This window comes from Grammomys surdaster, unplaced genomic scaffold (genome assembly GCF_004785775.1).
Source record: "Grammomys surdaster isolate TR1022 unplaced genomic scaffold, NIH_TR_1.0 208, whole genome shotgun sequence".
NCBI classification, from domain to species: Eukaryota; Metazoa; Chordata; class Mammalia; order Rodentia; family Muridae; genus Grammomys; species Grammomys surdaster.
The window spans coordinates 4,521,983-4,544,930 of NW_021604653.1; the positions used below are offsets into that span (position 1 = coordinate 4,521,983).

Genomic DNA, 22,948 nt, shown 5'->3' on the forward strand with positions numbered 1-22,948 from the left:
GACAAAGAAAGTAGCTATGACATCACATTAAGACAATATATTGGCACAGTAGCAACCAGTGATATCACAGAATGGCATAGTCTTGTCACAAGAGGACCCTGTAATATCACAAGGCACTGTGATGACATGATAATAAGAAAATTTTACATCATGATAGGACACTATGATAAATAAGAGCACTGTGATGACAAAATTGGGGACTGTGATAGTATAATAGGGCACCATTATGTCACAATAAACACATGATGACACAAAAGGGCACTATAATGACACAATACAGCACTGTTATGGACAATAAACAACTGTGATGAAACAATAGACACTGTTAAAAAGTGTCTATTACTTTAGTGTTGTTACTTTAGTGTAACAACAAGGCACTGTGATGACACAATAGGGTCTTTTAGGTCACAACAGAATTCAATTATGTCAAAATAGGGCACTGTGACAATACACAAGAATACTATGATAACACATTGGGACACTGTCATGACATGATATGGAATCTTTATGTTACAATACAACATTGTGGGATAAAATAATGCACTGAATCGCCATGTTATATGTCTGTCTTATCAAACTAGGGTGCTTTTACCTCACAATATGGCACTGTGTTGACACAACAGAACATTGTAATTGTGAAATATGGCACTGTTAAAACATAGTATAAAACTTTCATGACACTGAAAAGAATTTTAGATCATAATTTAATACAATATAGATCACGATTACTGTACATTGATCATAACCTAGTATATAGTAATGACACAATAGGGCACCACTGTGATTGCAATATAAGTCACTATGATGACAAAATAATTCATTTTGATGAAACAATAGGTGTCTATTATGTCAAAATTAGGATTTATCATGTCACAATAGGGAACTTTAGTTGTTCTTTAAGTACTTTTGTGACCAATTGTACATTATGATGACAACACAGAGGGTGATGACAAAAAGACTTAGGACATTTGATTGGTAAAAGAAAGTCTGTCTTAGCATAATAGGACATAGTAATGGCATTATAGGTAATGTATATATGTCTATGAACATACATCTATGATGATATTTATATATTTTTGAAGATAGAATTATGAATTTTTCTGAAATGATAATGTAATGGGTCTACAGAATAAGGCAAATTTGTGATTTGAATGAGGATGGAACCCAGAGACTATTTCAAATTTTTGGTTCCTAGTTGTTGGAAACATTTGGAAATGAATAGAAGGAAGGTTCTTGATGCAGCAAGTCTGTCACTGAAGGTATCCTTTGAAGTTTCAAAAGCTCATGTAATTTCCAAATAACTCCCTCTTCTTACTCCCCTTCACCCACCTGATTTGTCTCCCACTCTCTCTTTCTCTTCTCTTGCCCCTCTCTCTGCCCCATAGTTGTTGTTTCAACAAGTTGTCAGATACTGACAAGCTGTTGTACTTCCCTAAATGACTATCGACTCAACCTCTGAAAATGTAAGCAAGTTGCCAAATTAAATACAATCTTTTCTCACATTTTTTCATAATAAGAGTAAGGCAATTAAAACCAGCCACTCTCATGACAGAATAGGACACCGTGGAAGTGTTATTGGTCATTATGATGACATAATAGGCCAATATGTTTCCACAGTGCATTAGTGTTATGGTATAGTTGCATACTGTGATGGCACAATAGAGTAGTGAATTGATAGTATAAGGCATGTAATGCAAAAATAGGACATGTTGATGGTACAATAGAACAATTTATGGTTGTGGTATGATGGCACAGCACTGTTATGGCAAGGTAGGAAAGAGTGATTGCACAATATGACATTGATATGGTACTTCTCTATTATATGATGGAATTAAGACATATAAGGTAAATGTTGAGACATCTTAGGGCCCTTTTATGGTGCCCTGTAATTTCTCTATAGAGTCATGTGATGGCAAAACAGGGTATTGTGATGAAACAATTGCATATTATTGTATATTGTTGTAATAATGTATATTTTTATAGATAACAACATGGCTCTGATGTGACAGCACTTTTATGAGTCAACAGGACATGGTGATATCTCAACAAATCACTGTGGTATCACACTAGAATGGTATGATTATATAATCGGGCAGCGTAATACCAAACTTACATACTGTTATGTCCAAATACAACATAGTGAAAAGTCAACTGTGTACTCTGATAATGACAGTCTATGGTGATGACACTTGTATATAAAGAGGATGCTCTAATATCCAATTAGGGTATGGTGTTGACACATTAGGTATTAATATATCACAATATGACACTATGATATTGCTAGAGGGCGTTATGATGGCACAAAAGTATTCTATATTATCACAATAGGGCACTATTATAGTAGAAAACTGTGATGAGAAAATAGGTCACTTTTGAACACAATTAGTATTTGTGATGACACAAGAGGTTACTTTATTGATACAGTCATACTCATGATATATCACAGCATTGTGGTGTCTCTATAGGCCACTATAATGGCATAATAAAGCATTTTGGTGAGATTAAATTACGGTGTGGTGATGCAATGTGACATTCAGACAGCACAATAGAGTACTATGGTAATACAATAAGGGACTGTTACTAGAGACCACTGTGTTCATATAATAAGAATCTATGATGTTACAATATGACACTATTATACTACTCTAGGACATAATGTGACCAAACTTGAGTTCTGTGTCACAAAACACAATATTATGACATAATATAGCTATATGATGAGAAAATAGGGCATTGTTATGTCACAATAGGAGAGTGTAAGATCTCAGTGGCTCACTGTTATAATAAATTAGGATAAAATGATCTCATAATAGTATACTATTAAACAATGGAACACAGTTTGCTAACAACAAGACACTGAGATGTTATAATTAGGTTCAGGCGGTGGGACAAGGATGTGATAACATACAGATGACACATGGTTACTGTTATGATACAAGAAGGCACTATATTAACTAATAGTGCACTGTTATGTTTCAAAACGGCACAATGATGTGACAACAGGGAGTTATGATGTCACAGTAGAACACTATTATAATACATTAGGGCACTGTGGTATCACAATATGCCACTGTGATGACACATTAGTGTAAAATTAGGCCACAAGAGGACACTGTGATTTCAAAATCGGGCATAGTGATGATTCAATATGAATACATGATAACAATGTCATATTGTCCACTTTGTAACTTAAAAATGTCCTATTTTGTCATAGCAGTACCCTATTGTATCAACATTATATTCTATTACATTATAACTGAATTATTGTTCTATTTCAGTGTTCTGTTGTTAAATAACAGTGCATCATTGTATCATCACTAGGCCTAATGTGTCATTGCAGTGCCATATTGTGACATCACATTTCATTTTGACATATATCAGTGCCTTATTTTGTCAACAGAGTATCCTATTGTGCCACCATGTATATGACTGTGCCATCATAGAGCAGAAAGACATTAACACTAGAGTATGATGATGCACTATAGGGCACTGTGATGACAAATAGAGCAAAGTGATGGTTGAATATGATGCTGGTAACATATAGTGTTTCTGGAATACGAGGGCAATGTGATAGCATAATATAGCACTGTAGTGATACAACAGCTCACTGTTATATCACATGGCATTGTGATGTCACAATGGTACACTGTATTGACACAAGAGAATATTGGGATGACATTGTAGGACACTGTGATGAAACAGAATATTTGTGGGATATTATAATAAGGCACTTTTCATTGTTTTAGAACACTGTCATGTCAAAATAGGATATTATGATGACAAACCTGAATTAGTGATAAAAATCTAAGACACTGGTTGAAAAATAATGTCTATTTTTGAATGACAATATACTGGTGTTATACAGTATGTTTTTGACATCTGTGATTTCTATAAATAAATAATTGTTCTTTTTCCTGAAATGATGTTATAATGGGTTTACAGAATCAGGATAGATCCCATAGCTCTGCTTTGAATTCTTGCTTCCCTAGTTGTTGGAAATGTTTGGGAAGGATTAGAAGCCAGGTCTTTGGTTGAGCGAGTCTGTAGAGGAAGAAGTCTGTCATTGGAGGTATGTTTTGAAGTTTCAAAAGCTCATGTCATCCCAATTTAGCACTCTCTCCCTATCCCTGATGACAAAGTAGGGCACTGTGATGATAGGGGACAGTGACTATTTCGTTGTTAAAAGACAGTGTAATGACAAAATTGGACATTGTAATGATACAATAAGGCACTATTTTTATCACAAATTGACACTATGAAGACACAAGAGAAAGAAGTAATACTACAAGAAGACACTGTCATGTCAAAACATGTCAGTGTTATAGTAAAGTAGGAAAATACAATGGCAAAATAGAGCACCTCTATACCGTAAAACACTGACAACAGAATAGGGCGTTATTATTGTACAATTAGACACTGTGTGGATAAAATAAGGCATTAAAATTTATATCTGCATCCATGTTCATAAGGGAATTGGACCTTAATTCTCATCCTATATTGAGTCTTTATGTGGTTAGAGTGTCAAGGTAACCATAGCCTCTTGAAATAAATTTGGTAATGATACTTTTTTTTTTCTATTCTGTAGAATCATTTGAGGAGTATTGGCATTAATTCTGCTCTAAAATGATTTAGTTCTGTACTTTATTCTGTTGGAAGACATTTAATTAATGTTTCTATTTCACTAGAAGTTATATAGGTATAATTAAATTGTTCATCTGATCTTGATTAACTTTGGTAGGTACCTCTTATTTAGAAAATTATCACTTTGTTTTCGATTTTCCAATTTTCTGGAATAAAGGTTTTGAAAGCATGACCTTATGACATTCTGAATTTCCTCAAATCCTGCTGTTATGTCACCTTTTAGTTTCTGAGTTTATTAATTTGAATAATATACTTCCATCTTTGAGTTAGTTTGGATAAAGATTTGTCTATCTTGTTGATTTTGTCAAAGAACTCACTTTTCATTTCATTGATTCTTTGTATTTTTCTTTTTGTATTTATCTGTTTCCCATTTTGATAATTTCATCCCTCAATTTCATTATTTATTGCAGTCTACTTCTCTTTGGTGTGCTTATTTCTTTTTGTTCTAGTGCTTTCATGTGTACTATTAAATTGCTAATATGAGATCTCTCCATCTTTTTTAATGTAGACACTAAGTTTCATCAACTTTCCTCCTAGAACCACTCTCATTGTATCCCATAAGCTTGATATGTTACATGTTCATTTTCTTTTATTTTATTGGATATTTTATTTACTTACATTTCAAATATTGTCCTTCTTCCTAGTTCCCCCTCCCTATATGCTGAATAGGTAGGGAGAGAGTAGGCAGCCTTGTCTAGTCCCTGATTTTAGTAGAATCATTTCAAGTTTCTCTCCATTTACTTTGATGTTGACTATTGGTTTGCTGTATATTGATTTTATTACATCTACTTTGGGGCCTCAAATTCCTGATCTTTCTAAGACTTTTAACATGAATGGGTATTGCATTTTTTCAAAGGCTTTTTCAGCATCTAATGAGATCATTATACATCTTTTTTCCTTTGAGTTTGTTTATATAGTGGATTATATTGATGGATTTCCATATATTGAACCATCCCTGCATTCCTGGAATGCAGCCTATTTATTCATGATCAATGATCATTTTGAGGTGTTCGTGGATTCAGTTTGTGAGAATTTCATTGAGTACTTTTTGCATTGATATTGATAAGGGAAATTGATCTGAAGCTCTCTTTCTAAGTTGGGTCTTTGTGTGTTTAGGTATGAGTATAATCATGGCTTTATAGAAGAAATAGTCCAGTGTTCTTTCTGTTTCTATTTTGAGGTATAGTTTAAAAATTATTGGAATTATGTTTTCCTTGAAAGTCTGATAGAATTCCGCACTAAAACCGTCTGCTCCGTGGGTTTTTGTTGTTGTTGTTTATTTTTTGTTTTGCTTTTGGTAACATTTTTGGTTGGGAGATTTTAATTACTGCCTCTATTTCTTTAGGAGTTATGGGACTATTATTTGATCCTGATTTAACTTTCATAATGAACCTGTCTAGAAAAGTATCCAATTCATATAAATTTTCCAGTATTGTTGAGTGTAGGCTTTTGTAGTTGGATCTAATGATTTTTAAAATTTCTTCAGTTGTTATGTCTCTCTTTTCCTTTTCAATCTTGTTAATTTGGACACTGTCTCTCTGCCCTCTGGTTAGTCTGCTAGGGGTTTATCTATTTTTTTTTATTTTCTGAAAGAGGCAGCTTCAGATTTTATTGATTCTTTTTATAGTACTTTTTGATTCTACTTAGTTAATTTCAGCCCTGAGTTTGATTATTTCCTGCCCTCTACTTTTCTTGGGTGTATTTGTATCTTTTTGTTCTAGAGCATTCACATATGCTAAGTTGCTAATGTATACTCACTACAATTTCTTTATGGAGGCACTCAGAGCTATGAAGTTTAGCTCGTAGCACTGCTTTCATTGTGTTCCATAAGTTTGGGTATGTTGTACTTTCGTTTTTGTTAAATTTGCCAGAGTCTTTGATTTTTTTTCTTTTTTTTATTGGATATTTTATTTACATTTCATATGTTATCCCCTTACCCCATCCCCCACCCACCCGGGAACCCCCCATCCCCTTACCCCTCCTCCTTCTTCTCTGTGGATGTAACCCCCACCTACTCCCCCACTCCCACTTCCCCACCCTCAAAATTCCCACCCCCTGGGGCATCCAGCCTTCATGAGGTCAAGGATCTCATCTTCCACCTGTGCCTGGCAGGGCCCACTACTCTTACATATTCAGCTGAAGCCCTGGATCCCTCCATAAGTGCTCCCAGGCTGGTGGTTAGGACCCTGGGAGCTGTGATTGGTTGGTATTGTTGCTCTCCTCATGGTGCCACAAACCCTTTCAGCTCCTTGAGTCCTCACTCTAACTCCTCCATTGAGAACCTCATGATCAGTTCAATGGCTAGTTGTGAGCATCTGCCTCTGAATATGTCAGACTCTTGAAGGCCTCTGAGGAGACATCCATATCAGGCCCTTATCGGCATGTACTTCCTGACTTCCATATCAGCATCTACCTTTGGTGACTGCATATGGGGTGGATACTCAGGTGGAAAGGTCTTCAAATGGCCCCTCCTTCAGTTTCTGTCCCTCACTTTGTCTCCATGTTTGCTCCCTTGAGTATTTTGTTGCTCCTTCTAATAAGAACTGAATCACCCCCACTTGGTCTTCCTTTTTTATGAGCTTCATGTGGCCTGTGAGTTGCATCTTGGGCATTTCAAGGTTCTGGGCTAATATCCAATAATCAGTGAGTGAATACTATGTGTGTTCTTTTGTGATTGGCTTACTTCACTCAGGATGATAATTTCTAGTTCCATCCATTTACCTAGGAACCTCTCGAATTCATTGTTTTTAATAGCTGAGTAATACTCCATTGTGTAAATATACCACATTTTTTGAATCCATTCCTCAGTTGAAGGACATCTGGGTTCTTTCCAGCTCCTGGCTATTATAAATAAGGCTGCTATGAACATAGTTGAGCATATGTCCTTGTTATATGTTCGAGCATCTTCTGGGTATATGCCTAGGAGTGGTATAGCTGGATCCTCGGGTAATGCTATGTCCAATTTTCTGAGGAACCGCCACACTGATTTCCTGACTAAGTTATCATTGAGTAGAGAGTTGTTCAGTTTCCATGTGTATATGGGTTTTCTGTTATTTTTGTTGTTAGTCCTTCAGGATCTGAGAGTAAGCATGGGATTATTTAAATCCTCTTGTGTAGGTTGAGACTTGTGTCAGATTATATGGTCAATTTTGAAGAAGATAACATAAGGTGGTGAAAAGATATAATATCTTGTTTTAGGGTGAAATGTTCTGTAGATATCTGTTAAATCCATTTGGTTCATAACTTCTATTAGTTTCACTGGGTCGCTGTTTAGATTCTGTTCCATGATCTGTCCACTGGTGAGAGTGGGATGTTGAAGTCCTACTATTATTGTATGAGGTTCAGTGTGTTTTTGATCTTTAGGAACACTTGTTTTACAAATGTGTGTGCCGTCGCATTTGGTGCATAGATATTCAGAACTGAGAGTTCAACTTGATAGATTTTTCCTTTGAAGAGTATGAAGTGTCTTTCCTTATCTTTTTGATAACCTTTGTTTGAAAGTTGATTTTATTTGATATTAGAATGTCTACTCCAACTTGTTTCTTGGGACGATTTACTTGGAAAAAAATTTTCCAGCCTTTTCCTCTGAGGTAGTGTCTGTCTTCACCACTGACATATGCTTCCTCTATGCAGCAAAATGATGGGTCCTGTTTATGTATCCAGTCTGTTAGTCTATATCTTGTTATTGGGGAATTGAGTCCATTGATGTTAAGAGACACTAAGGACCAATGAATTTTGCTTCCTGTTATTTTTGTTGTTAGAGTTGTAATTATGTTTGTGTGGCTCTCTTCTTTTGGTTTTGTTGTGAGAAGATTAATTTCTTGCTTTTCCTTGTGTGTGGTTTCCCTCCTTGTGTTGAAGTTTCCCATCTATTATCCTTTGTAGGGCTGGATTTGTGGAAAGATAATATTTAAATTTAGTTTTGTCATGGAATATCTTGGTTTCTCCACTTATAATAAATGAGAATTTTGCTGCATATAGTAGCCTGTGCTTACATTTTTGTTCTCTTAAGCTCTGTATGACATCTTCCCAAGATCTTCTGACTTTTATAGTCTTTGGTGAGAAGTCGGATGTAATCATGATAGGTCTGTCTTTATGTTACCATTTTCCCTTACCACTTTTAATATTCTTTCTTTCTTCTGTGCATTTGGTGTTTTGATTATCATGTGATGGGAGAAATTTCTTTTCTTGCTCAATATATATGGCATTCTGTAGACTTCTTGTTTGTTTATGGGCAACTCTTTTTTTAAATTTAGATACATTTTTTTCTATAATTTTTTTGAAGATGTTTCTGACTCTTTGAGTTGGGAATCTTCACTCTCTTCTATATCTGTTATTCTTAGGTTTGGTCATTTCATTGTGTGATGGATTTCCTCAATGTTTTGGGTTAGGAGCTTTTAGGATTTTACATCTTCTTTGACTGTTGCATAAATGTTTTCTATGGTATCTTCTATGAGATTCTTTCTCTCTCTCTCTCTCTCTCTCTCTCTCTCTCTCTCTCTCTCTCTTATTTATTTATTTATTATTTTTTTTTATTTTTGGAGACAGGGTTTCTCTAGGTAGCCCTGGCTGTCCTAGAACTCACTCTGTAGACCAGGCTGTCCTTGAACTCAGAAATCTGCCTGCCTCTGCCTCCCAAATGCTGGGGTTGAAGGCATGTGCCACCACTGCCTGGCGAGATTCTCTCTTCTATCTCTTGTATTCTGTTGGTAATGCTTCCATCTATTACTCCAGATCGCTTTCCTAGAATTTTCATCTCCAGAGTTGTCTTAATTTGTGATTTCTTTATTGTTTCTATTTCCATTTTTAGATACTGGGTGATTTTATTCAATTACTTTATCTATTTGTTTGTGTTTTCCTGTATTTCTTTAAGGAATGTATGTGTTTCCTCTTTAAGGCCTTTACCTGTTTACCTATATTCCCCTGTATTTCTTTAAGGGAGTTATTTATGTCTTTCTTAATGTCCTCTATCATCATCATGAGATTAGATTTTATATCAGAATCTTGCTTTTCAGGTGTGGTCTATTATCCGGGGCAGGTTGTGGCAGGAGAACTGGGTTTTTATGATGTCAACTAGCATTGCTTTCTGTTGCTTATGTTCTTATGTTTGCCTCTTGCTATTTGATTACCTCTGGTGTTAGTCAGTCTTGCAGTCTCTGACAGAAACCTGTCCCCTCTGTGATCCTGTGATCCTGTGTGTCCGAACTCCTGGAAGTAAAGTTGTCTCTGTGAACCTGTGATCCTGTGAGCCTGAGTGTGTCAGCACTCCTAGGGGTCAAGTTTTCTCTAGGTGGGTTTGGAGTGTGGAGGGCTGTAGCACATGATCTGCTCCTGGGTGTAGATGGGAACTGGTAGGCTATGTTAATTTTCATTGAATTCTAAAAATTTTTTAATATCTGTATTTCTGTCTTGGTCCAATAGTCATTCAGTAGGGAGTGTTCAGTTTCCATGAATTTGAATGTTTTCTTTTTCTGTTGTTGATAACCCACTTAAATCCATAGTAGTCTAATAGAATGCCAAGAGTTACTTACTTTTTTATTTTTTGAACTATAGAGAATTCTTTTGTATCTAAGTATGTGTTTTTTTGTTTTAAAGAGAATCCCATGAGGTGTAGAAGTAGATACATTCTTTTAATGTCAGTTGGAATGTTAAGTAAATATTTGTTATGTTCATTTAGATTATAACATCAGTTATGTCTAGAATTTCTCTGTTCAATTTTTGTCTGGATAACCTGTCCATTGATGAAACTAGGTTATTAAGTCTCCCACTATCAGTGTTTGACAAGTAATAAGTAGTTAAATTGTAGCAATGTTTCTTTTAAAGAGTGGGTGCTTTGGGTTTTGGGTCATAGATGTTAAGAATTGAAATGTCTTCATGGTGGATTTTTGTTTGATGAGTATTTAGGGTTTCTCCATACTTCTTTTGATGAATTTTGCTTGAAGTCTATTTTCTTAGACATTAAAATGGGCTATGCCAGATTGCTTTTTAGATCTATTTGCTTGAAATATTTTTTCGAAGCCTTTACCCTGAACTAATCTTTGATGATGTGTTACGGTTTTTAGATTCAACAGAAAGATGTTTCCCACTTTTGCATTCACATTGTTAGTCTGTGTTATTTTAATGGGGAATTGAAACCACAGAAATTGAGGAGTATCAATGACAAATTATGTTGATTCCTATTATTTTGTTCCTGTTCTTATTGGTGTGTGTGTGTGTGTTTGTGTGTGTGTGTGTGTATGTGCATTTTCTTTCTTTTTTCTTTTTGGTTTTGAGTAACTACATTCATGGATGTAGTTAACCTCCTTGATTTGGAGTTTTCTTTGTAATACCTTTGGTAAGGCTGGTTTTAACATAGATATTGTTTAAATTTGTTTTTATCATGGAATATCTTATTTTCTGCATCTGTGGCTATTTAAAGATTTGCTGGGTATAATAATCTAGGGAGATATCTTTGGTCTCTTAGAGTCTCCAGAATATAGAGTTTCCATTGAGAAGTCAGATGTAATTCTAGCAATTCTGCCTTAATATTACTTTACCTTTTTCCCTTGATGGTTTTAACACTCTTTCTTTGCTTCTTGTACCATTATAAGACTCTCCTATTTGGTTAGGATGATTTTTAGCTTATACGTCTATGGGTGGGAATTACTCTCATTCCTCTATTCCCATTATTCTTGGCTTTGGTCTTTTTCAAGTGTTCCAGATTTCCCAGATGTTCTGTGTTGGTAATTTTATAGATTCAATATTTTTCTTAATATAATCTCTTGTATTCTGTTGGTGATGCGTATCTGTGTAGTTCTTGTTCATATTCCCAATTTTTTTATTTCCAGAATTGCCTCTGTGTTTTCTTTGTGGCTTCCACATTCATTTTCAGGTCTTCAACAGTTTTATTCATTTTGATTTTGATTTTTACTTATATTTTTTAAATGGATTTATTCATTTCTTCCTATTGTTTGTTTGTGTTTTCCTGGATTTCTCTAAGGAAATCATTAATTTCCTATTTAAGTACTTCTATCATCTTCATACAGTTATTTGGTTTTAAGATCTTTTACTTGTCCTTCACCTATGTTGGAAAATTTCAGATCTGCTGTGTTAGGATAAGTGGGCTCTGCTGCAGTCACAGTGCCTTTGCTGTTCTTTTCTAGGCATCTATGTTTGAGGGATTACAGGACAGATTGGAAAAGGTATGTAGGTAGCTTACCTGGTTCTCTGGCAGGTGTAGCCTACAGTTGAACAGGAATTGACTGCCTCACTTAGGGGCTCAATGATAGCAATGAAAGGTGTAGGAGAGCCTAGATGAGGTTGTTGCTGGAATTCACACAAGGTAAGGGTATTACTATCTTATAAAAAGGAATTTGAATCTTATTGTAGAGCACTGTTATGGAACAATAGGATAATGTGACGATACAATATGGCACTTTGGTACCACAAAAGAGTACTGTAGAAACACAGTTATAGCACAGTTGTGAACAGTAATATTAAAATAGGACATGGTCAAGACACAATAGGAGAGTGTTATCATATTACATATTACTGAGATGTCTCCTAGAACACTGTGATACTTCAGCAGAGCAGTATGATGACAGGGTTGGGCATTATGATAACATAAACAGGATTCTGGTAGTACAACATATATGAGTATTATAATACAACCATAGAGTACCTTGATGGAAAAGTAAGGCTTCAACTTGGTAATGTTATATTGTGCCAAAGTCTGGAAATTCTTTTGATACAGAATGTGTCATATTAATATCACAGTGTTATATTAGAGTTAGTCACTCTTATTTCACAATAGGGTATACTGTTTTAACACAATAAAATACTGTGGTGACATAATAGAACACAGTGATATCATATAATCACTATGCTCATTAAGTTATGGTTATGTCATAAAAGAACACTATAATCATGCAATGAGACACAGATGATACAACATGTTTCTTTGATGCCATATTAAGGCACTGTAATGGCCAAGAAGAGTAGTATGATGAAATAATTAGATACTCTGATGATGCAGTAGAGCAATATGATGACATAATAATAGAGTATTATGACTCTACAATAAGGCTTTGTCATATACCTATATGGCGCTGTGAATAGCAAAGGTCACAGGCATGATACAAGAGGTTCTCTGACACAAAATAGCATTGTGATAATATAACAAGGCACTGTGATGGCACAGTACATCAATGGGATGGAAAACTGGCAAGTTGCAGATTCTGTTAGCACAGATGAACACTATGATAGCTCAATATGGGATTATGATGATGCATTATGGTACTGTGATTTTACAAATGATTATTGTGATGTGTACCAGGGCAAGGAGAGGGGACATTAGGCAGTTATATTATAGTAGGACACTATGTTGTCGTAATAGAATTCTGTTATGTCAGAATAGTTCTCTTTCATGTCTCAATAGGTTATTGTTTGGGGCAGTGTGCTGTCACAATATGGAACTATGATGACAATAGAAGCACTGTAATGACACAATAGGATTCTGTGCTATCACAAAAGGACATTTTGCTGGCACAATGGCAAACCATGCTGTCACAACAGGTCACTGTGGTAGTACAGTAGGATATACTCATAGTGCAATAGGATTCTGTGAGGGCATGATATGGCATCATGATGATGCAATAGTGTAGTTAGATAACAAGACATAGTTTTAGTGTAACTCTGCATTGCGGTGGAATAATATGACATTGTTCACTCTTAACATGGTATTCTCTTATCACAATAGAGCCTTGTGATTGTACAATAGAACACTTTGTTGGCACCATAGGGCACTGTGATAACACAGTATAGCACAGACTGTCTGAAATCCAAAATGTGTATTACTGATTGAACTGAAAGAGAGCAGGTTCTATGTTGCAATATCAAATCCAGTACTGGCTTTTTCTTGGTTTTATGGTCATTCTCTAGTCCCTGTGAACAGTGCAGAAACCCCATGAAAGAAGCTTGTTCGATTATTTGAAAAAGGCAAATTAGTTTGAATTAATCATGGTGTTTGCTTCTGTTACTTAAAGAGAAAGAGGATTTCGATTATATTAGAGGTAGTCTTAATATTGTGTTTTGTCAGTATTGTTCCTGTCTTTGTAGGGGTTTCTATTGCTCTGGCAAATAATAAAACCAAAAGGAAATTGAAAAAGAAAGTGTTTATGGACCTTGCACCTTGTAGTATTTCATCCAAAGAAGTCAGAACAGGAATCCAAGGTAGGATCATTGAAATAAGAACTGATGCAGGGACCATGAAGTAGTACTACTTATTGCTTTGTTCATCCTAACATCTTCTGGTTGCATCCAGGAGCACCAGGTCATAAGCGGCAGTCACCACAGTGAGCTTGGTACTCTCACATCAATATCCAAGAAAACAGAGCACAGACTTATCTACAGGACAACATGGTAGAGACATCTCAATTGAACTTTTCTGTTCCTAAAATACTAGATTTTGTGTCCAGTCCATGTAAAACTAGCCACATAACTTCCATAGTATATTTCTCACAGTTTTAAACTTGACTTTGGGAGATACTCAGAAACCTAAAGTAAATTTTTCTGATTGGACTCAGGAAATTTACTAGAAGGCAAATTTTAAACCCAACTTCACCACTTTATGTGGTGTGAGCTTCTGTTTCTTATTGTTTGTGTGTGTGATCTGCATTCACTGCGTTAAAAGAAAACATAAGAGACTTTGAAAAAAGAAAACAACTGTTCTACCACTAGAAAGGAATTTCCTTGTTTGAATCATTGAGAGAAGTTAGCTACTTATGTATGTCACATTTTTGACATCATGTGTTTCTAAACGTGAATCCATTAGTAAGCATGAACACAAAACTATCAGTAAGATAGCTTGTCTTAGGGCTTGAAAAATTAAACTTTCACAATCTTAAAAATGGAATTTTCTGGTTGCACTTAGTAAGAAATCTTAGTAATGGGTTAATCTAAGATCCTACATTACCACTGTCTGAGTTACAAGCATGCATTTCTGAGTATCTGAGAACACTTATCATCCTTAGGTGAAAACAAGCCTAATATACAGATTGAAAAAGCAAGGTGTTTTGAAAATAGTGAAAGAGTTTCACTCTTCTACCAGAGAAAGGTTTTTCCTGTGTTGTACATATATACTTAATACCATTTTGGGGGCTGGGATGGGGTAGGGTAGTGGTGTTCTTTGATCAGCAAAAATCTACTTAATACTTGCTGTGGTACTTACGTATTCTAGGACCTGACAAAGATTCTTGAGAGCCTAGGCTGGCATCTCATGGTTATATTTAATGTGATGGACTCCATAACCAAAAGCAATTTGGAGAACAAAGGGTTTGTTTCATTTTGTAGCTTGTATTTTATCCTTTAGGGAAATCAAACAGGATCCTAGAGGCAGAAGTAGATGCAGAGGCATGGAGGGTTGCCTTTGCTCCTCATGGTTTTTCCACCCTGTTTTTTATACTATACCCAGGACCACTAACCTAGGGATCTCACCACACACAATGAGCTGGGCCCTCCCATATCAATCATCAATCAAGAAAATGCACCACAGCCTTGCCCACAGTCCAATCTTGTGGGGGATTTTTCTTGATTGAAATTCCCTCTTTAAAAATGACTTTAGATTCTGTCAAGTTGACATAAAAATAGCCAGCACTATTTCCCTCTGTCAACCTCACCATTCAACTAGAGTACTTTCTTACTCATTGTCTCCATGTTTCTTTTGGTTATGATATCTTTTTTTTAGCAGAAGAAATTCTAATTAAGATAGATATGTTTTGATGTTGCATGCAAAAAAGAAGTTATTAGGAGATAAATATTATATTCGATGCCACTGCTGTCGGCATAGTTGGCTTTCATTCTCTTTGCCTGCATATGGTGCATTTGTGTTGGGAAATGAAGCCTTAGACTGTATTTGAAGAATCAAGGTGACTTGAAGCTGGTAAATGTGACCTCTTCTTTAATTCTTTGGAAGAATTTAGTTTCTGCTATCATGTAATCCCTTGTTCATGAATATGTCACCATGAAGCCAGCAGACTCATAGAATAAGTAAATCGGCTCTTATTAGTAAAGTTACTATTAGCTTATTGAGTTTTAAAATATATATGTACCTTATCTTGCTCATCAACAATTTTATCTTACTGTTTTGAATACTTTGCTACATCTGTGACTTACCAGAAGCATGAGTTGGTGCAAGAGTGCTCTGTGGTTCCTATACTGAATTATAGAGAACATAATGCTTACAATTCTGTTTCATTATTATAACAGAAGAAATATGAATTTTAGTATTGGTAAAAACTTCAATCCAATCCTGGTTTATATATACATGCACTCAATGGAATTTCATCTGTCCAGAAAGGAAATTGAAATTAGCAGGAAAGTGTCTGGAAATGGGAACAATATTCAGCAAGATACCCCTGACTCAGAAAGATAACTATTGCATGTTCTCTCCCATATGTACACCTGAGCTTCTACTTTATGTAGATGTGTATCAATGTGAAAGTGTGTTTTTGTAGGAGCCAGTAAACCAGAAAGTGGTCCATGGAAGGGAAAGAAAGAACCTTTAAGGAGGTGAGGTGAGAATCGTGATAGAACTCATGTGATCTGAAATAGGGGATGAGAGAGTAGTGTCAGCAGAGGAGGGGTTACATGGTGGGTCAGCAAATACTCAGGATATATTTAAATGCCACAGGGAAAACTTCTATTTTGTAATATAATAAAAATAAAGTAAATAAATATAAGTGTGAGAAAAAATTATGAAAATAATTTAAGATACTGATGGACATTAATTGTGATTCCATGATCTCCTGTTTTCTCTTTTATGTAGTGTTTGTTTCATGTACATAAAGCCTTCCTGTAGTGGAATTTTTAAAGAGACTTTTTTGTAAAGCCTTTCCTTACAATGTTATGAACCATATTTATGACAGGAAAGTCAGCTATATCATGGCTACTGCTCTTAACACTGTAATAAAAATAAAGCCTTGCAAACAAAAAAGTCATCACTCGTTCCTCTTAAAAGGTGTCTCTAGAATAAACGTGGGTGCATCCTATCACCAACTTCCAAAAGAAATAAACCCCTTTCATCTGCACTGTCTCCTTGCTGTGTCATTGTTGTTAATAATTCCCATCGATCCAGGCTTACTTACTCACTGTTTGGTTTCTGTTTGAGTTGATGACAAATCCATAATCCCATTTTAAATATTCTCTGGTCCATAAAACACATGCAATTTATATCAATTTGTCAGTTTAACTGCAGTGTAGAGCAAGCACTTTGGTGTCCCAATTTACTAACTCCAATGTAAGCAGATGTTACTATATCACATGGTTCCTTTTTCTTGTGAATATAACTTTCCTTGACATGAATCTTCACAGATGTCTTAAGTAATAACTGATATTCTAAGGGAAAAATATAAAAATTAGCTAAATGTTGAAGACATTGATGTGATCTGATATATCATCTTTCTAACATTGAAATCTCTCTTGACTTTGGTAATCACAGTTAATTCATGCATATTCCTGTCAATGAATCTTTGGAGGGTAGTTTCACTGATACTGTGGAAATAATTCTTTTACACTTGTCTTAGTCAAGAGGCAAAGAAGTGATAGGACATGAATGAATCTGTAGAAAAGCCAGAGTTGTACTGTGGGTATGAGCTCCATGCAAGACAATGTGCAGAAAGATTCACCCATGTAACAGACAGATGTGGGTTCAGCTTAGGACTCTGTTTCTCACTTCAACATTCAATGTTAATTTTAAGCTTCAAAGAGCCTCACATAGGATTACAAATAATATCTAATTCTTCAGGTTGATTTAAGAAGTAAACTACATGAAATATGAAGACATCAGCACCACATAGTATGTAAATATTCAATTTGAGCATCGTTGTTACAGGTGGGATATAGCTATGCAGTAAGTCATGGCTTATTCAGCCCAAACTTTCTGGAGTTGTTAGGGACAGAGCCTGGGCCCTTGTCATCCTGATCAGCCAAGTTCAGCCATCCAGTCTCAATAGTCAAATTAATCACACAAGTAACGGAGAAAAGCAGAGAAAGAGATTCATTCAGTGTGGTTGCACTAGAAGGACAAAAGTTCAGTGACACCAAAGTTTTTCAGGGTCCTGGCATGAGATCTAAAAAGGTTAAGGTTATGTATAACTAAGTAGTCACGCTCCAGTTGGAAATTTTAAAATGGGTTTCCACATTCTTTTATCCAAGTTCAAGGAGTTGGATGGATATTAGCCAGATCAGGTACAGATATACTTCGAAAGGAGGAAGCAGTCTAGATATAAGAGAAAATTTGGCATACCAAATAGACTCTTTGTACAAAGAATTTGGGACTTCTCTGTTGCATATCTTGTTTTTCTATATTTGCTTGGATTGTATGAAATTGGGGACTCATTTGAATAACATTGATCTCTTATAATGCTATGTCCATTTACTACACATAGTTTTAAATACATCCGTATATGTGTGGTTTAGTACTATCATAAACCATAAGTCACCTGTAGTTTGTCTGTGCCTCTCTGCCACACAGTAGGATTTAGGTGGCCTTATCCAGCAATTTCATCTTTTCTCTTTTCTGACTGTTTTTTTTCCCCACACTAATTTACCCACCTCTGGTCAAGAATTCACTGGACAATCCTATTCTATACTCAACCCCACTTCCTCATTAAATGTAGGTGGCTACTATATTACTCCTCAATCTGGAATTTGATTTGCCTTTCCCTTTCCTAATGAAATGGATTCTAGACTAAAAATAAATGACTTAAATGTTAAAGAATACTAAAAATGTTACTTAGTTACTTTTAGTTCTTTGTGTAGGGTTGATGTTTCCTAAGCTTTCCCCACTACAAGCCATGCTAGAATTTCTATACAGCTAGAATTTCTTGTACAGCTTACCTCTAGTCTATGTCAGTGAGATATTATAGACAGTTTCAGGTATTAATAGAAGAGACAGTTTCACAGAAAAAAAATCTGATTCTCTGGATTTTATTCTCTTTCTGTTCCTACATATTCAATGATCCCAAAGCCTAAGGATTGGGAGTTATATTGTATATGTGTCCAGTGGAACTCAACCACTCTGAAGTTTGAAGTTGGTTTTCTGTAATGGTCTCTGTCTGATGAAAAACCATGTAATTGTATTATAATCTCAAAAGTGAAAGGAAGTAATTTTATAAAAAATACTACAAAGAGATGTTTAAAGATATGAATATTGTTGAAGAAAAATAAGGGATGAGTTTAAAACTGTGTCTTTCAGTAGAAGTACACTTTAGTTAAATACACTTCTTACTGAATTTCTCCTTTTTACACTGAACGAGCATTTTATAAAGGGAAAGGGAGAGGGAGTATATAAAGACAGAGAAGAGAGAAGAGATGGAGGAAGGGAGGGATTAAAAAGAGTAATGGAGAGAGATATATTGTCTTAGGGTTTTACTGCTGTGAACAGACACTGCAAACAAGGCAAGTTTAAGGACAACATTTAATTGGGGCTGGCTTACAGGTTCAGAGGTTCAGAGGTTCAGTCCATTATCATCAAGATGGGAGTATGGCAGCATCCAGGCAGGCATGATGCAAGCAGAGCTGAGAGTTCTACATCCTCATTGAAGGCTGCTTGTGGAAGACTCACTTCCAGGCAGCTAGGATGAGGATCTTAAAGCCCACACCTACACTTGACAAACCTACTCCAACAAAGTTACACCTATTCCAACAGGGCCACACCTTCTAATAGTACCACTCCCTGGGACGAGCATAGGTAAACCATAACAGACATAGAGACAGTTATTTATAGGACCTTCTTTCTTATCCTTTATACTCTACGTTCTACTATGGGTATAGGACCTATAGTAAAATAAAGGACATGGAACTTACAGGAAAGAGTTTTAAGCTCTACACAGCCTTATATTCTAAATTATTTTAGAAACATTTAGCTTTGCAGCATATATAGATAGAGTCAAAACCCTATATCAGTATTTCAACCTGATATAACATTACAGAAACTGAAGATAATTTCCAAGAGATCTTCCCTCATGACATACCTGCTGGGGGAAAAACGTGTTGCAATTGGCTACAAATCAGAACACACATGTGTATTTTCTGTTCTCCAATTCACATCAACTGAAGAGCAGTTAAAATTTGTCTTTTTTTTTCATTTTTCCCTATGTTTATATATGTTATACATACACACATATCCTTTTTTCAATGTGTGTGTGTGTGTGTGTGTGTGTGTTAATGACAAGGCCCAGCAACTGGTGTCAGGAACTATTCTCAATGAATTTTTCCATCTTATTTATTAAGTTGTGGTCTTCTTCAAAATAAGAATTTACCAATATAATTAGTCTTGCAAATCACCTTGCTCTGGAGTTCCTTGTCTTTGTCTTCTATGGCAGAAACTGTAGTAGGGTCACCAACCCCACCTATCATTTATATGTGTGCTGAAGTTACAGGTAAACTCCAATCTACAGACAAAGTTGTACATAGGTTTTTGGGGATTTGAACTCTGGTCCTCATGGTAACACAGCAATACTGCTCATAAATGAGCCATTTATCCAACCCTAATTTAAGTATTCTAGTTTCCCACATAGAGCTGGTAACCTTTAGACTAGCTATTATAGACAGAGACTACCCTTCCCTAGCTCTACCAACTCATGCTTCAGGCATTACTTTTGTTGTCTGTTTTTGTCCTAATGTTAATGCATAGGAAATGTTGCTTGCAAGATTAATGTGGGGCTAGAAACCTGGACACATAGCTGTTGATCAGTGGCAGGGTGAATGGCTTCTTTGCACTCCTAACAGAGTCCACACATTTATCTGCTGTTAAGAGCAATTGCCCAGTCGACAGGTTGCTTTAGTGAACAGAACTTTCAGAGATAAAAAATGTTGACAGAGGCAAACATATTGCTCATTTCTTTGTCAGCTCTGATGGTACATCTACAGTTTTAACCTTGAAGCCAGTGTGGGCTATGGCAGAATACATGCTAAAATTGAAATGATTCAGACAATATTACCATGCACTACCAAGGATGACATGTAAATTCATTAAAAATATCTTGAAATTAGAGGTAAGAGAAGTGGCTGAGCATAAAGTCCTTGCCACACAAGTATAAGAAGCTGAATTTGTTCTCCAGAAATCACAAAAAAACTAGACATAGAGATCTCTTAGTGTTTAAGCATCATGCCTTCTTTTCTAGTGGATCAAAGTTTGATTTCCAGAAAAAAAATAGTGGCTAATAGCCATTTGTAGCTTCAGTTCCAGTATATCTGACACCCCTATTCTGGTCTCCATGAACAGGGCATACACAGTGTGCACAGAAATATACTTAGACAAAACATTTACATGTATTCACTAAAAGTAAATGACTTAAAAAAAAATCTAGGCATGGCAGAGTTTGCCTGTAATGTGAATGCTGTGAAAACAGAGACAAGAAAAATCTTGGTGCTGACTAGCTAAAGTAGCTAAAAAGCCTCACTTTCAAAGAACCTCTGTCAAAATACAAAGTACACAGGCACATGGATATATATCAAGAATAAACCTTAGGATGATCTCCAGCTTCCATGTTATCTGCACACACAGCTCTCCACAACAAGTAATAAATGATAAAAATTGGAGTCAGATACATAATTTTATTGAATATATTATGAATGTCAACATAGATATCAACAAAATATATACTTCTTAAGTTCTCTATAAGAGCAATATTAGATTTGAAAACTTCCAGCAACACTGAAAACTAATGCTTCAGTGAGCAAGAAGTCTAGTGATTGGGGAGGCCAGGCCTTTCCTGCAAGAAAGGAACATTGAGACATACTACTTTGCCACATTTGTTACCAATTTATTTAATCAAAATTATTATTACAGTGAGAATAAGCAAGGATTTTACTTCTAGGGGGTTTTAATTGACAATATTAACAATGTCTGTGCATTCTACCCTCAACAGAGGAACAAAATTTCCAGCTGTAATTGTAGAAAAAGAATAGAAAGTACCAAAGCAAATCCATATTCCAACATAGATAAGTTAAGAATTCTTTTTTTTTAAGTTAAGAATTCTTTCGACCAATTTAACATAGCTTCAGAAAGAAATAATTTTCCCCAGTATAGAACACACACACCACTACTTTCCTAATTTATCCTTTTTCAATTTTCCTCCAGATTCCTTGATTTCTTCATTTTAAGTTAGGAAAAATAGAAATTCAGAGATAGTACTGTACTATGCACTGCAATTTTGTGTGTAAGTTTTTGGGTTACCCTATAATGGAATCTGCTACCCTTGGAGAAAAGATGTTTCAAACGAAACACGTCACATGCGCCTCTCTCTCTCTCTCTCTCTCTCTCTCTCTCTCTCTCTCTCTCTCTCTCTCTCTCTCTCTCTTCATGTGTGTGTATGTATGTATGTGTACATATACATAAATGAAAGTGCATGTATACTCTTATGGTAGGCTATGTGAGGAGGTCAGTAAAAAAAACCTCAGGTGCCTTCCACCTTGCTTAAAATGGAATCTATTGTTGTCCGCTGAATGTATCAAGATCAAGCTAGCTGTTGACTGAGCTTCTGGGATGGTCCATTCTCTACCTCCATCTCAATGGAATTCCAAAGGTGCATTGGTGCATATAGCTCGGAACTGAACTCTAGTCTTCATGCTTGCATGGCAAGTGGTTTATGTATTTAACTATCTTCTCATCCTAGAAGCAAACCTCTTTAAGGACAATAATAAAGTAGCTTGCAGAGGAGAGAGAAAATGATTCTTTATACTCTGTTTATGACCTCTGGGTTAACTGTACTCATGGATAGATGCATACTCCCACAGACACACACACAAACACACACACACACACACACACACACACACACACACACACACACATATATATATATATATATATATATATATATATATAATTAAATGTTTAAACATTCTTCAAGATTACTTAGTAACCAACTATTTAAAAAAGCATCTCTCTGCAATGAAAAGAAAATATTAACCCAGTTTGTTCTTACTAGCAAACACTTTTACAGAGATAAGTTTCTCCCTTTCAAAAGTTTGTTCATGAAACATCATCTGGATTTTGCATATAAGCACAACACCATGTGATGAGGTGAGCTTGTAAAGGTCATTCCATCCTGTATCTGGGAAAAGAAATCAAGTTTAAAATATCAATATAACTAACCCTATGCAATGGAAAGTGTCTAAAAGCCTGTGAGTGAAAGATATTTCAGTGTGTAGCATCAGGAACACAAACAGAAGGCATCTAAAGAAAATCCCCACCTCAATTTAGGATACCCTTGCTGAAGAAAGAAAGAAAGAAAGAAAGAAAGAAAGAAAGAAAGAAAGAAAG

The 22,948-nt window shown here is 35.6% G+C and overlaps 1 protein-coding gene across 5 annotated transcripts in view; it reads left to right on the plus strand.

The window, feature by feature from the left end:
• Dpp10 (dipeptidyl peptidase like 10) overlaps positions 1 to 22,948 on the plus strand; it is a 1,453,779-nt gene that overhangs the window by 1,275,458 nt on the left and 155,373 nt on the right. Inside the window, exon 7 of one of the 5 annotated variants that reach the window (XM_028771465.1) lies at positions 7,948 to 7,989. The exons of the other annotated variants lie outside the window; for them this stretch is intronic. Within the exon in view, the coding sequence (XP_028627298.1) occupies positions 7,948 to 7,989 (42 nt within the window). The remainder of the gene's footprint in view (positions 1 to 7,947; positions 7,990 to 22,948) is intronic. 5 annotated transcript variants of the gene reach the window in all.